This window comes from Toxotes jaculatrix, chromosome 21 (genome assembly GCF_017976425.1).
Source record: "Toxotes jaculatrix isolate fToxJac2 chromosome 21, fToxJac2.pri, whole genome shotgun sequence".
NCBI classification, from domain to species: domain Eukaryota; kingdom Metazoa; phylum Chordata; class Actinopteri; family Toxotidae; genus Toxotes; species Toxotes jaculatrix.
This window is the reverse complement of record NC_054414.1, coordinates 20333628-20346127: the sequence shown is the minus strand read 5'-3', so window position 1 is coordinate 20346127 and position 12500 is coordinate 20333628. Positions and strand designations below refer to the sequence as shown.

Here is a 12500-nt window from a genome sequence, read left to right as displayed (position 1 = left end):
TGTTATTTTTAGCAGATGGAAGCATTGCTCAGAGGTTCACCCAGTAAACGCAGCTCAGTCATTTAACAGACTGAATGAAAGACAGACAGGAGGATGCAGGACAAACTGTCCCGACCTCAAAACCAGAGGACACGAAGGTTTTGACTTCAGAGACGTGAGGTGGGACAGTCTAATGTCTGGTAAACGGAAATTGTTCATTGTTTTTACAACAGAAACAGGTTTTTTAGGTGATTTTGACAGAAATAAACAGAAGAACCAACAAGGTTTGATAGTTTAAGGACAAAACAAATAAACTGGCAACATGTCAGCACAAAACATAAAAATATAAAGAGCCAAGACCAGAGCCCTGAGGGGCCCCACCCGTTTAGCTGGTTTATCACCTGCTCAGCTGTTCTCCGCCTGTACACTGGTCTGATATCATCACAATAAGGTGCCAAAAATGAGCGTTTCAAAGATGATTATGAAGCTAAAATTTGAAAATGTGTTTAAATAAAAAACCTTCCCTGCTTTCTGATACTTTTATATTTGAGATTTAACTGTGTATCTGTTTGTTTATTTTTTTTGTTTTGTTTTTACATCGTTTGTAGAAATAAAAATATACGCAAAATTCATTTCAGAAAAGCAGATGTCAGCTTCTCTGTGTCTTGTCTCCAATATCTCAGCTCAAAACCAAATCTTGAGATTTGTTAACACAGTGATGACAAACAGGGACTGGACTATTTCCTGGAAACCAACGCTGTGGAATCAGATTTCTGCAGGAACAGTAGCTGCTGTCGGTCGGTCATGAGGACAAACCGACACATAAACACTCTAAAAATAGTTTGTGATAGTGAGAAAGAGATTAACTGCCACAGCTCAGGGCCGGGATCCAATCCCCCCGACCTCCACCCTGCTGAAGTGTCCCTGAGCAAAACACTCAATCCTGCAAAACCAAGAGAGGCTTCAGCTACAGATTAACCAGGGAAACATGGAACACACGCATTCCCGCATGGAGGGCATGATGGGAAATATCAGCCACAAAGCAATGTCCCTGACTGACAGCTGGTCACCTGTGTGTGTGTGTGCTGTATTGAATCCATACCATAAGAGGAGACTGACAGTGTTCAGCTTCACTCTGTCACATGACCGACAGTCATCTGATACACGACACAACAGATAGTGTTACACCAGAACTGTGTGTGTGTGTGTGTGTGTGTGTGTGTGGTGTGTGTGTGTGAGAAAGTGGATCTGTTTGGATCTGTATCTCTCCCTATGCACCACACGTTACATGATGTTGTTATTTATCTTATTTACTGAGCCGTGCAGAGCCTCAGACGCTGGACTGAGTGTCTCTCTGCGGTGAGGACGCTTCGTTCTGCGGCTGCACACACGTAAAACCGACACCGTCACGTCCACAGTCGTGTGTAAAACACTGTCCTCCATCATCAGTCCCATCAGGCTCAGGGACTCACACCGGGCTGAAATAAACTTTGATTCGCTGCAGGAGCCGACGGGCTCAGAGCTGAGAGCTCAGTCAGCTCAATGGGCTTTAACACATCCTTTCATTTAACTCTCTGATAAACACCAACAGTTTGTGAGACACAAAACACCTGAGAGGACAGAACTTTATTCAGTGACTGTGTCCTTCACTGTGACCTGCTTCTGACGCTGGTATTATTAGCTGTTCTTACATAAGTTACACCGAGCGTCCAGTTACTGCTGTAAACACTCACTACAGAGACTTAGAGCACGATGCCGACACGTTTCAGGCTGATGCTGCTTCCAGTTCATTTCCATCAAACTGAAGCTGCAGATACTTTATGATAATCGTTTTTATTTAAAGTGAGAAAAAGTATTCGTATAATTCATCACAGTTTAAATGATAATAATGTGTTAGAATAGTTTTCTGTTAATCAACTAACTGATTTATCTTTGTGAACTTTTTGTGGAGATGGAGCTGCATTATTTCATTTTTCTATCAGATAAAGAAATGAGTTTTTTTCAGTGTCATATTTCATTTGGCTCCTTTTTCAGGGAAAAATGAGGCGAAGTTATGAAATAAAATTATATTGTTGGAATTAAGAAAAGTGCTTAAGCTGAGTGGTGGTTAAGAGCCCATGTTTGTTTGTTTGTGTGTTAAACCTACTTGGCTTTGGCCTCAGCGTCTTCGTAGCCTTTATTTGAGACGTCGTCTAATCCACCAATGAGATGCTTGAATGAGCTGAGGAGGAAAGAGAGAGCAGCCAATCAGCAGACAGCTGATTTTTGTTTTACTCGTTTTTCTTTTTCTGTTTTTCTCCTGTTTTTATTGCACTGGGATTAACAAACTGGACACAAACAGTACACAGTGTAACAGCACAGTGACGTGTGAGTAGCTGGACGTTGTAGTTAGCTGTGAGGACCAGCAGGGGGCAGCAGGCAGCTGTTAAGAAACCAGCAGCTTCACTCTGCAGGTGAAAATCTGACAGATCAGCAAACAAAACTCAGCTCACTCACTCATAAAGAGACAGTTCATCAAAATCACAGATGGAAACTCAGCATCAGACAGTTTCTCTTATAATTTATGTTTTTATCTTCTGTGCTTTTCAGTGAAAACATTAATATGATATAAGACCACATAATGTCTCACTCTCTGTCGATAACCAGGCAGGTGACGGTCTCCGCAGCAATGACGTTGGCTGTTCTGACGTCCTCCCTGTGGATACAAAACACACACACACAGACACACACAGATTCATCAATCAATTTGGCTGAATGTGCTCACGTTTGTCCTTCTGTCCTTGTGAGGACCCTCATTTCCTAGCACCTTACAAAAACCTCAAACTAATCTGGGCGGCTGGGGGTCGGACTGCCGACCCTGGGATTAATGGACCAGCCTCAAACAGCCCTGTGAAGTGAGGACCAGCCAAATGTCCTTGCTTTGCAAAATGTCGTCCCTCTTAAAAACTTTTTAAAACAAACTTCAAAATGTTTCCAAAATTGACCACAATTTTAAAAACTTTATTTCACTTTATAAAAGTGTCTTCACTTTCTAAAATACCTTTATTTTCCAAAAATGTCCTTTGTCACATAAATGTCTCCACATTTTAAACAAGGCCTCTTTCTAAAACTCGCAACTACTTTCCAAAATTGTCCTCACAATGTCCGTATGGTCAAAAAATGGCTTCCCATTTCAAAGCATCCTCCCTTTTACACACTTTTTTAAACAAATTTCAAAACGTCCTCAATTTTCATGAAATTATCTGACTTTCCAAAAATGTCTTCACTTTATAAAAATGTCCCTCCTTTGCAAAAGTTTCTTCATTTACCAAAATCATCTACAATCGCAGAAGACTTCAGAAAACGTTCTGATTTTAAAAAATGCCATTGGCTACCAAATGTCCTCACTGACCATGGCCAGGTCTGAAACTGAACTGGGTCCTCACAGAGACAGAAGTACAAGACACAGGGACGCACACGGACAGTGGATGTGTAAATAGCGCTCCCCTGAGGAAACAGTGAAACACACTTCAAACCAATTAGCAGCAGCTGTGCCGACGGCAGGAGGTCAGGAAACCAGCAGTGTGACAAACTGTTTCCAGTATAACAGAAGGAGAAGGCTCATTATCTCAACATCACACTGAGAAGACAAACAAAACATATATGTTCTGATTGACACGCCAAATATCTCTGATTTATAAAACAAATGAATGAACAAATACCTTCACGTGTCTCTCTGTCTGTCCATGTGAGGACTGAATTGATTTAATTCCCTGCTGGGTCACTCTCGCCTCCACCGTAACAGGCCTTAACACACACGTCAGTCTGATGCTTCCAGGCTTTTAGCGCCCATTAGCTTCCATGTTTTTAGCGTGTGCTGTGTTTCTGCTCCGTCAATACTCCATGAAAAATTCACACAGTCTCATAAGTTACGGAACATTTGACCAGCTGTGATGTCGAGTCGTGATCAAACGTGTTTTCCATTCGCTGCTATACTGCATCATTTTTAGACACGTCACACACACACACACACACACACACACACACACACACACACACACACACACACACACACACACACACACACAGACGAGCTGTCCATCAAACCTTTAATAAACTGCTTCAGTCCTGTTAACCTCGTTTCCTGTCAGACTCTCTCTGCTGCTCACTGAGATTTATGTTGTTATGAAGAGCTGAGGAATGATGACCGTGACCTTTGACCCTCAATAACTACAGCACGCACACATACTCACACATAAAAAAGTGCATTTGGATGGTTCTGTCTGTCAAACACGTAGAGGACAGACATGACCCCCCCCCCCGTGGCCCTCAAAAGAATGAGTAGTAAAGCTAATGGATGGGTTCAGGTTTAGAAGTTAAGGGTTCAGACCTTTGGGGTCAGAGGTCACATGATCTTACCCCTGTAGTGCCCTCTCTCCAAACCAGTCTCCCCTGGTGAGCTCTCTGAGGTGTACCGGCTCCTGATTGGCTGAGTCCTCCTGGGTCACGTTCACCTGACAGAAGGTGTCATTACCATTTATGAGCAGATGATCAGGGTGAGTCAGCGGATCAATACAATAACAATGAAGAAATCAATGAGAGTGAGAGAGAAGTGGTTAAACTGCTGGTACCTTTCCTTTGCTGATGATGAAGAAGGTGTCTCCTCTGGCTCCCTGTCTGATGATGTACTCTCCATCTTCATAATGAGTCTGAACACACACAAGTCAGTGTCTGATTGGAGGATTTACACAGTGACTCCACATAAGAAGAAGACAGTCGTTAGTAGGGACGTCTTCTCTGCGCTGCAGCGTCTCGGTCTGTGCGCTGCAGATTAAATTAAATAATTAACCACAAGTAAAAACTGTTGATGCAACATGAATGTTGTTATGAGCGAATAGTTGAGCTGGTAAACTTCCCGGGTGTAGATCCCATCCATGTTCACTGTGGGTCAGAGTCAGAGACGAGATCAGATACACTCTGTTCACGTGTCCTTGTTTCCCCGAGTCTCCACAGTGGACAGTGGACAGCAGCAACAAACCACAAAGATCAGTTTGTTTTCAGCTTCATCTGCTGAAAGAGGAAAGTTTCTCTGTTCTCACCTTAAACCTCAGCTCAGACGCACCTGCAGGATTTATGACATCACATCAACTTTAGCACCAACTGTTCATTTGCAGTGACGGAGGCTGCTGTACTGTACAAAGGTGTGTATGGGAGGAGACAGTCTCACCTCCTCCATGACGTCAGCCAGTTTACTGAGAGTCTCCTCTGGAAGACCCTGGAAGGTGGGGACGCTGCAGAGAGACAGAGCCAGAGATTTGTCCTTAGATTCATTCTGCGTTTCTTCTTCTTTCTTTGTCCCATTTCTAACTTTACTCTTTACAATGTGGACGTGTTATAAACTGATTGTTCTAATTTACAAAACTTTAGGTAATTTAGTGACGTGAGGCGGAAACAATGCAGCCTGAGATCTGTCTGTAATTTGACACCAGCCTCTGCTCACGCTCCTGCAGTCGCATCAGAATCTGACGGATTATATCTTTAAACCTGCAGAGAGCCAGAGGCTGAGGTGGAACTGGGACACAGCGAGTGTCTCTGTGGGGCTTGAACCTGTGACTCAGTCTGTACTTTGCTTCTTGCAGCAGCAGTTGAGTGCAGTCACCTCTTGAGGAAGTCCATGTACTCTGCGTGTTTGATGAGTCCAGTTCTCATCATGATGGTCTGGAAACACTGACGGTCGATCGCCCACAGCTTCACGTGGGTCAGAGCTGCAAAACACACATTGAACACTGTAAATTTCTTCACTTCTTCCACCTTCACGAGGGTTTGTGTTGTTTCTGTAACATCGTAAATCGGTTTCAACTCTCGCTCGGGTCAGAGCTGCAGATCCATCAGTCAGGAAAACGACCTCTGGCTGCAGCTGCTCGAGAAACACACGAGGATCTGGACGTCATTATTAAATGATCCTGGTGTGTGTACATGCATATATGAATACATACTACTGTGTGTGTGTGTGTGTGTGTGTGTGTGTGTATGTGTGTGTGTGTGTGTGTGTGTGAGAGAGAGAGGCTGAGATCAGATAAAAACATAAAGGGTCGCACTGCTGTGTGTGTGTGCATACAGCATGCAGGTGTTGTCATGGCAACAGTACACGCATCCTTGTACGTGTTGTTAACATGCATCCAGCTCAGGCCGCGCAGCTTTCAGTTTTATATCAGTGATGAAAACCTGAGGTGAAGCTGTTGCTTAGCAACATGAACCAAACTGAAAGAGCACAGGTAAAAGTCAGCAGCACAGACTCCCGCTCTTCATTTTCACTTTCTTCTCACAAACAGTCAAAGTTTCTGTCAGAAAATCCGAGTCCTTTCGTCCCGGGTCTCAGCTGATACTGAGTCTGTCCTGTTTCCCTACAGGACGCAGACAGGTGCTCAACCTACACCTGAAAAATGAGATCAGAGACAGCTTCATTCATCCTGAGGGAAATGTTGAGGACAGATTATGAATGTTTAAAGTTTCAGCATTGACTGTATCAGGGATAAAATGAGACACTGAGGGGACACGTCTCTGCTGTCCCTGCAGGAAAGGATCAGGTTTCTCTGGAGTCCGGAGCTCAGCGTGGAGACACCTTCATGATGATGCAGGTTCGATTCTGCAGATGGCCCAGGACAGATGACACAAAAGCTCTTTGTTCTCCATCAGCAGCTCCACTACAGAGACTCTGTTTATCACAGCAGGTGTGACGAGCAACAGAAATCAAACGCACCTCCAGTGTCTGAGACGAACCTGCAGGCCGTGATCGTCGTCAGGGAGCAAACATTAATTAGAGTTTACTTTCAGAGGAGAGTGAATTTATCCATTTCAGTCCTGAACACGACGAACAGCCGTTCTTCACACCTGTGTGATGCTTCGGCCTGAGACCTGAACGGTCATAAAACCCCTCAGCCATGAGAGCGGAGGTCTGAGTCAGGACACCTCGTCCTCGTCTCTCAGCTGCAGAGTCACTGTCTGCTGTGACTCACCTGGGAAAGTCTTTTTTAATATCGTCTTTATGAAGCTGGGAGAGGGTTTCATACCTCAGCATCCAGAGGGGCCATTCACAGCCGTGCTCAGCAGAAACACGGTGGCTTTGGTCCGTCTGTTCTAACTGCTCTGACACGTCAGCATCATTTCAGTATAACGAACATTTAGTTTGTTTCTGCTTCTTTTATTTCTCATTTATTTTTGCTGTTAGCTAGCAGCTAATCAGACCTTAGCTAAAGTGCATTGTGCATAAGAATCTTTTCCTGACAGCGACCCCTGGTGGTTGAGTGCTTATCACTGTCCTCTCTCAGAAGCATTATGTTGCTACAGCCCAACAGAACCAAAGTCATCCTGCAAACTGCTGCAACTAAAACTCCAGCATGAAAAATCCAGTTTCAGTAAAAGTAAAGTGAATGTAAGAACGAGCAGCTGATAGAACTCTGTACACACCAGGATGCACAGCTTCTCTGCAGCGCTGAAAACATACAGCCTCTGTTTGGTCATTACTTTTTATTTCTTGTTTCCACTGCCTTATGGCCTGCTGTCTGTTGCTACGGAGATACCAAGTGTCTCTGTAACCACGGAAACACCAGGAGACACTCCACAGCAGCAAATATGATCAGCTGAGAAGAGTTGAACGTGCTGAGGTGAGTGTGTGTGTTTCAGGTGGACTCTCATCACGGCTCAGTGCTTATTATTCATGTTTATTAATGACTAACTGGTGTGTGAACATTAGAAATGTGTGTGTGTGTGTTAAAGGTCAGAGGGTCAAATAGAAATGGAAGCATTAGATAATTTGATATGATCCTGAACACACACACACACGTTGGTACTTCTATACCTGTGAGGACAGTCACTGACTTTGTGCATTGCCTCTAACCGTAACCATCACAACTTAAAGCCAAGCTCTGACCGACACCTGATCCTAACCTGAACCCTTCAAACAGGACTTTCGAGTGAACTTTTTAAACTGCGTCTCGAAAAATCACTTTTGTAGGTTCAGACCAGACCCTGAAGAAATTTTCCCTCATTTAAGAAATTTGAAAAACCTTCTCTTAGCTGCAGAGTTTAGTGTCAGTTTGACGTGAATTTGTGAAACAGCAACTTAACTTAGAGTCGACTATTTTCTGTTCCTGTTAACGGATTTGAATTATTCAGGTGCAGTGGTTCAGCTCACACTGAGCGCTCTGCGTTAAAGTGTGAAAGCAGGGAAACTCCAGCTGGAGCTGCGTGTTAATGTGAAGATAACGAGCAAAAAGCTTCAGCAAACGGAAACGAATCCCCTCGAACCCAGCGCTGTTGCCAAGAGACACTGATGCCAAAACTTAGTTCATTGGCTGAACCGGATGGTGTTGCCTGGCAACCGCTGCTTAGCGAGTGCTCTACCAGGAAGCCCTGACAAAAAGTTGGAGGCTGACACACACACACACTGCTGTCAGAGTTGTTGTTCATTCTCTTCTCCTGAACTTTCAGTTTCCTCCAGTACTCTGGACCCAAACGTCAACGCACGAGGAAAAACTTCCAGTTACTAAATTAATCCAATCCATAATCCAGTGTGTGGAATGTTTTTGTCTAAAGATAATAAGGTTCGTTCTCATTCAGCACAAAACATCAGAGAAACATCTTCATGTTTACTGGTCAGTGCTGCACATCTCCTTTACCCTGAAAACTACCAGGAAGAAAAACATATCAGAGAACACAGTTTTTTTCAGGGTACATTTCATCCATGACCCAGAAACGGAGAGCTCCATACAATAATCCTGATCTCACTGCTTTTTACTTTTTTTTGATTATTCAAAGCAAACAAGGTCTGAAAATGTGTGAAAAAGTCGGTTATTAACTTGTAAACTGAGCAAGACATTTAACAACATCAGTGCGAAGGAGCTGGGATTAGCACAGCAGCTAATTTTCACCCATAGTTCCAACACAACTTAATACTCACAAATGCTAAACATGTTAGCAGCATGTTGAGCCGGACATAAAACAGGATTTTTCCTCTGGGAACGTGTTCGGGAACCGTCCTGTTTTAACTGGACGTTACCTCTTTACACAGACAGACACAGACATCAGTCACTCGCAGTGTACTCACTCCTGACAGTAGCCGTCCTGGTGCAGTTGTAGAGGATGGCCAGCTCTCCGAACACTTTGCCCGGTCCCATCGTACACAACTTCATCCCCTCTTTAGTCACCTCCACCTTCCCCTCTGGGTGAGAGACAGTCACACACAGTGGGACAGAAGGAGAGAGAGGAAAGAAAACCATGAACATAGTTTATACATTTGAATCTGTCCTCTTTGTTTCTGATCGTCTCGTCACTCCCCAACGTCATGAAAACAAAATATTAAACCACCAAAATAATAAAACCTGAGCAGCATCCGGTTCAAATGAGATCTGAGGTGAAGAAGCATTAAATCAGCAGCAGATCAGATCAGTTCTGCTGCTTCATGTCTGTCTTTATTCACAAATCTCATTAATCAGGGTCTCCACAGGGTGGGTGTGTGTTCACTATTGTGAGTAATGGGAATAAATGTGTGTTGTTCTGCTGCAGAAACACATTTGAAACAAAATAAATCTCTCAGACGTGCTTTAATTTATTTGAGTCTTGGATTACACACACACACACACACACACACACACACACACACACACACACACACACACACACACAAGGCAGGGAAATGACAGGTGGCCAGTGTGTGTGTGTGTGTGTGTAAAATGGAAAGGAGAAATGAGAAATTTTGCATATGAAAGCTCGTCTGCTTTCATTAGTGAGGAGGACAGACACACAGGGAACTGAATCACTTATTAAATCTAACTTTACGTCTCAGCGGTGGATGTTCGAGGACCCGGGGCGAAGAACTGTCCACACTACTGCCTGACTGTTAATCTCACTGCTCTGAGGATGAAGTGAAAACTGGAGGAGATTCACATGAGTAGATCAACATCTTTATCAAAGTGCATCTTATAACATCTGGATTTTGGCAGCTGGACAGAAAGAAGACAGCTGATAACAGCTGAGCACAGAATGGATTTAAACATCTGACAGTGTATGTCCAACGTGATCACCCAGCTGTAGAGACAGAGCAAAGCAGTCAATCTGTGCTTAGCAACACACACACACACACACACACCGGGCAGTGGTGGAGGTCATTACATTGAATATGAGATAAACAGACACAGTATCTGCTGTAACTGCAGACTGTAATGATCATTAGGTCAATCACACACACACACACACACGCACGCACGCACACACAGTTTGCATGTCATCATTTCAGAGCTGCATCGTCCGTTTTTATTATTCAGGAAATGAGTGTGTGTTGCTCAGGAATGTGTGTATTTTTGTGTGGCTCACTGTGGAGGGGGGGGCTCTGTGCTCGTGAGCCACCAGCAGGACCGGATTAATCAAAACCTGCATCAGCCCCCACTCCGAGGAATCGGTCAAACTCCAGACAACCTGTTCACAGGAGTGACGAGCGTGGGCGACCGACTACCACAGAGAACCAGAGAGAGAGAGGAGACAGGTGTGTGTGTGTGTGTGTGTGTGTGTGTGTGTGTGTGCGCGTGTGTTACTAACTCAGTGATTGTCTCTAATGAAGCTGCACGACAGCTAAGTTTCAGGCTGCAGCTGAGAAACTGACGTATTTTATTTATTTTATTAGATATATTTACATTTATATCCTGATTCATCCTGCAGCAGATGGTCTGGACCCACAGAGACCTGGTCTGGACCCACAGGGACCTGGTCCCAGCACCATGGAGTCAGTCTGGGATCACATGAAGAGACAGTGACACTGAGACAGACTAAACCCATAGAGGACCTGAGGACAGTTCCGAGATGCTGGAACAACCGGGAGCGGAGTTTGTCTCTTTGCTGAACTTTGGATGAAGGTCACTGAGATTTCAAAATAATTCAGGGCTTTTATTTTTGAAAACATCCTCACTTTTTACTTGTTGTTCCTGATCTGATCTGATCTGTTCTGGTCTGATTGGAATCAGAGGGATCATCCTCTGTGGAGCACGCATGGTTCAGTCTGATCCACAGTGTGGACGAAGCAGGACGATGTGTCAGAGTCTCGCTACAGAAATATAAAAATCTGTTTTTAAAATAACGAGTCACGACTTCTTCCAGGTGACCGACGCTGTCACTGAAGCAGCTTGTGGAGTTTGGAGAGACGCCCGAAGCCTGATCTGTGTGGAGCTCCGACCACTGCCTCCAAACCACGTAGCTTCCCCTCAGAGAAGAAGAGAACCTGGTGGATGGATAAATGGAAACCAGAGCAACAATAAACTGATAAAATCAGACTGTCCCTGACAGACCCTGCAGGGTGAGTCTGAACTGGGAGCACTGGGTTAATTTGAGGATGTAATAAAGACAAACAGCACGGATCAGAGTGAGACCTCCTCCAGTGACGCCGATTCCAGTCTTTGCTGCTGTAAACACACAGAAGCACTGAAAATAAAAGAGTTTGCATCCACTCGACTGTTCGACATCGAGCTCTGGTTTTAAAAAGTCATTAAAGCAGCTGGAGAGCTCCGAGTGTCTGTGACAGGAAAACACGGATTCACCGCCGAGTCGGCTCGGACTCACATTTAAACAAAGACCATGTGACAGAGTCCCGGGCCCAGACCAGGGGCCAGACCAGGGGCCAGACCAGGGGCCAGACCAGGGGCCAAACCAGGGGCCAGACCAGGGGCCAAACCAGGGCCCAGACCAGGGGCCAAACCAGGGCCCAGACCAGGGGCCAGACCAGGGGCCAAACCAGGGCCCAGACCAGGGGCCAAACCAGGGCCCAGACCAGGGGCCAGACCAGGGGCCAAACCAGGGCCCAGACCAGGGCCCAGACCAGGGGCCAGACCAGGGGCCAAACCAGGGCCCAGACCAGGGGCCAGACCAGGGGCCAAACCAGGGCCCAGACCAGGGGCCAAACCAGGGCCCAGACCAGGGGCCAGACCAGGGGCCCAGACCAGGGGCCCAGACCAGGGGCCCAGACCAGGGGCCAGACCAGGGCCCAGACCAGGGGCCAAACCAGGGCCCAGACCAGGGGCCAAACCAGGGCCCAGACCAGGGCCCAGACCAGGGGCCAGACCAGGGGCCAAACCAGGGCCCAGACCAGGGGCCAGACCAGGGGCCAAACCAGGGCCCAGACCAGGGGCCAAACCAGGGCCCAGACCAGGGGCCAGACCAGGGGCCCAGACCAGGGGCCCAGACCAGGGGCCAGACCAGGGCCCAGACCAGGGGCCAAACCAGGGCCCAGACCAGGGGCCAAACCAGGGCCCAGACCAGGGGCCAAACCAGGGCCCAGACCAGGGGCCAGACCAGGGGCCCAGACCAGGGCCCAGACCAGGGGCCAGACCAGGGGCCAGACCATGGCCTGCAGAACTTCATGGAGGGAAAATGTGTCATGTGACCTACAAATGAAGATGTGTTCAACAATCTGTGCATGAGTGTGTCACACGCAAAAACCAAACAATCTGAACATGTGACTGTGTGCATTGTGTGTGTGTGTGTGTGTGTGTGTGTGT

At 46.0% G+C, this 12500-nt stretch overlaps 1 protein-coding gene across 2 annotated transcripts in view; it reads right to left on the bottom strand.

Moving 5' to 3' along the window:
• The window catches only part of prkg1b (protein kinase cGMP-dependent 1b), a 30302-nt gene that overhangs the window by 7882 nt on the left and 9920 nt on the right, over window positions 1-12500 (bottom strand). For both annotated transcript variants that reach the window (XM_041066800.1, XM_041066802.1), the window contains exons 3-9: window positions 9065-9178; window positions 5618-5723; window positions 5186-5249; window positions 4590-4667; window positions 4378-4472; window positions 2609-2674; window positions 2126-2200 (exon numbers count right to left, since the gene is read on the bottom strand). In XM_041066800.1, the coding sequence (XP_040922734.1) occupies window positions 2126-2200; window positions 2609-2674; window positions 4378-4472; window positions 4590-4667; window positions 5186-5249; window positions 5618-5723; window positions 9065-9178 (598 nt within the window). The remainder of the gene's footprint in view (window positions 1-2125; window positions 2201-2608; window positions 2675-4377; window positions 4473-4589; window positions 4668-5185; window positions 5250-5617; window positions 5724-9064; window positions 9179-12500) is intronic.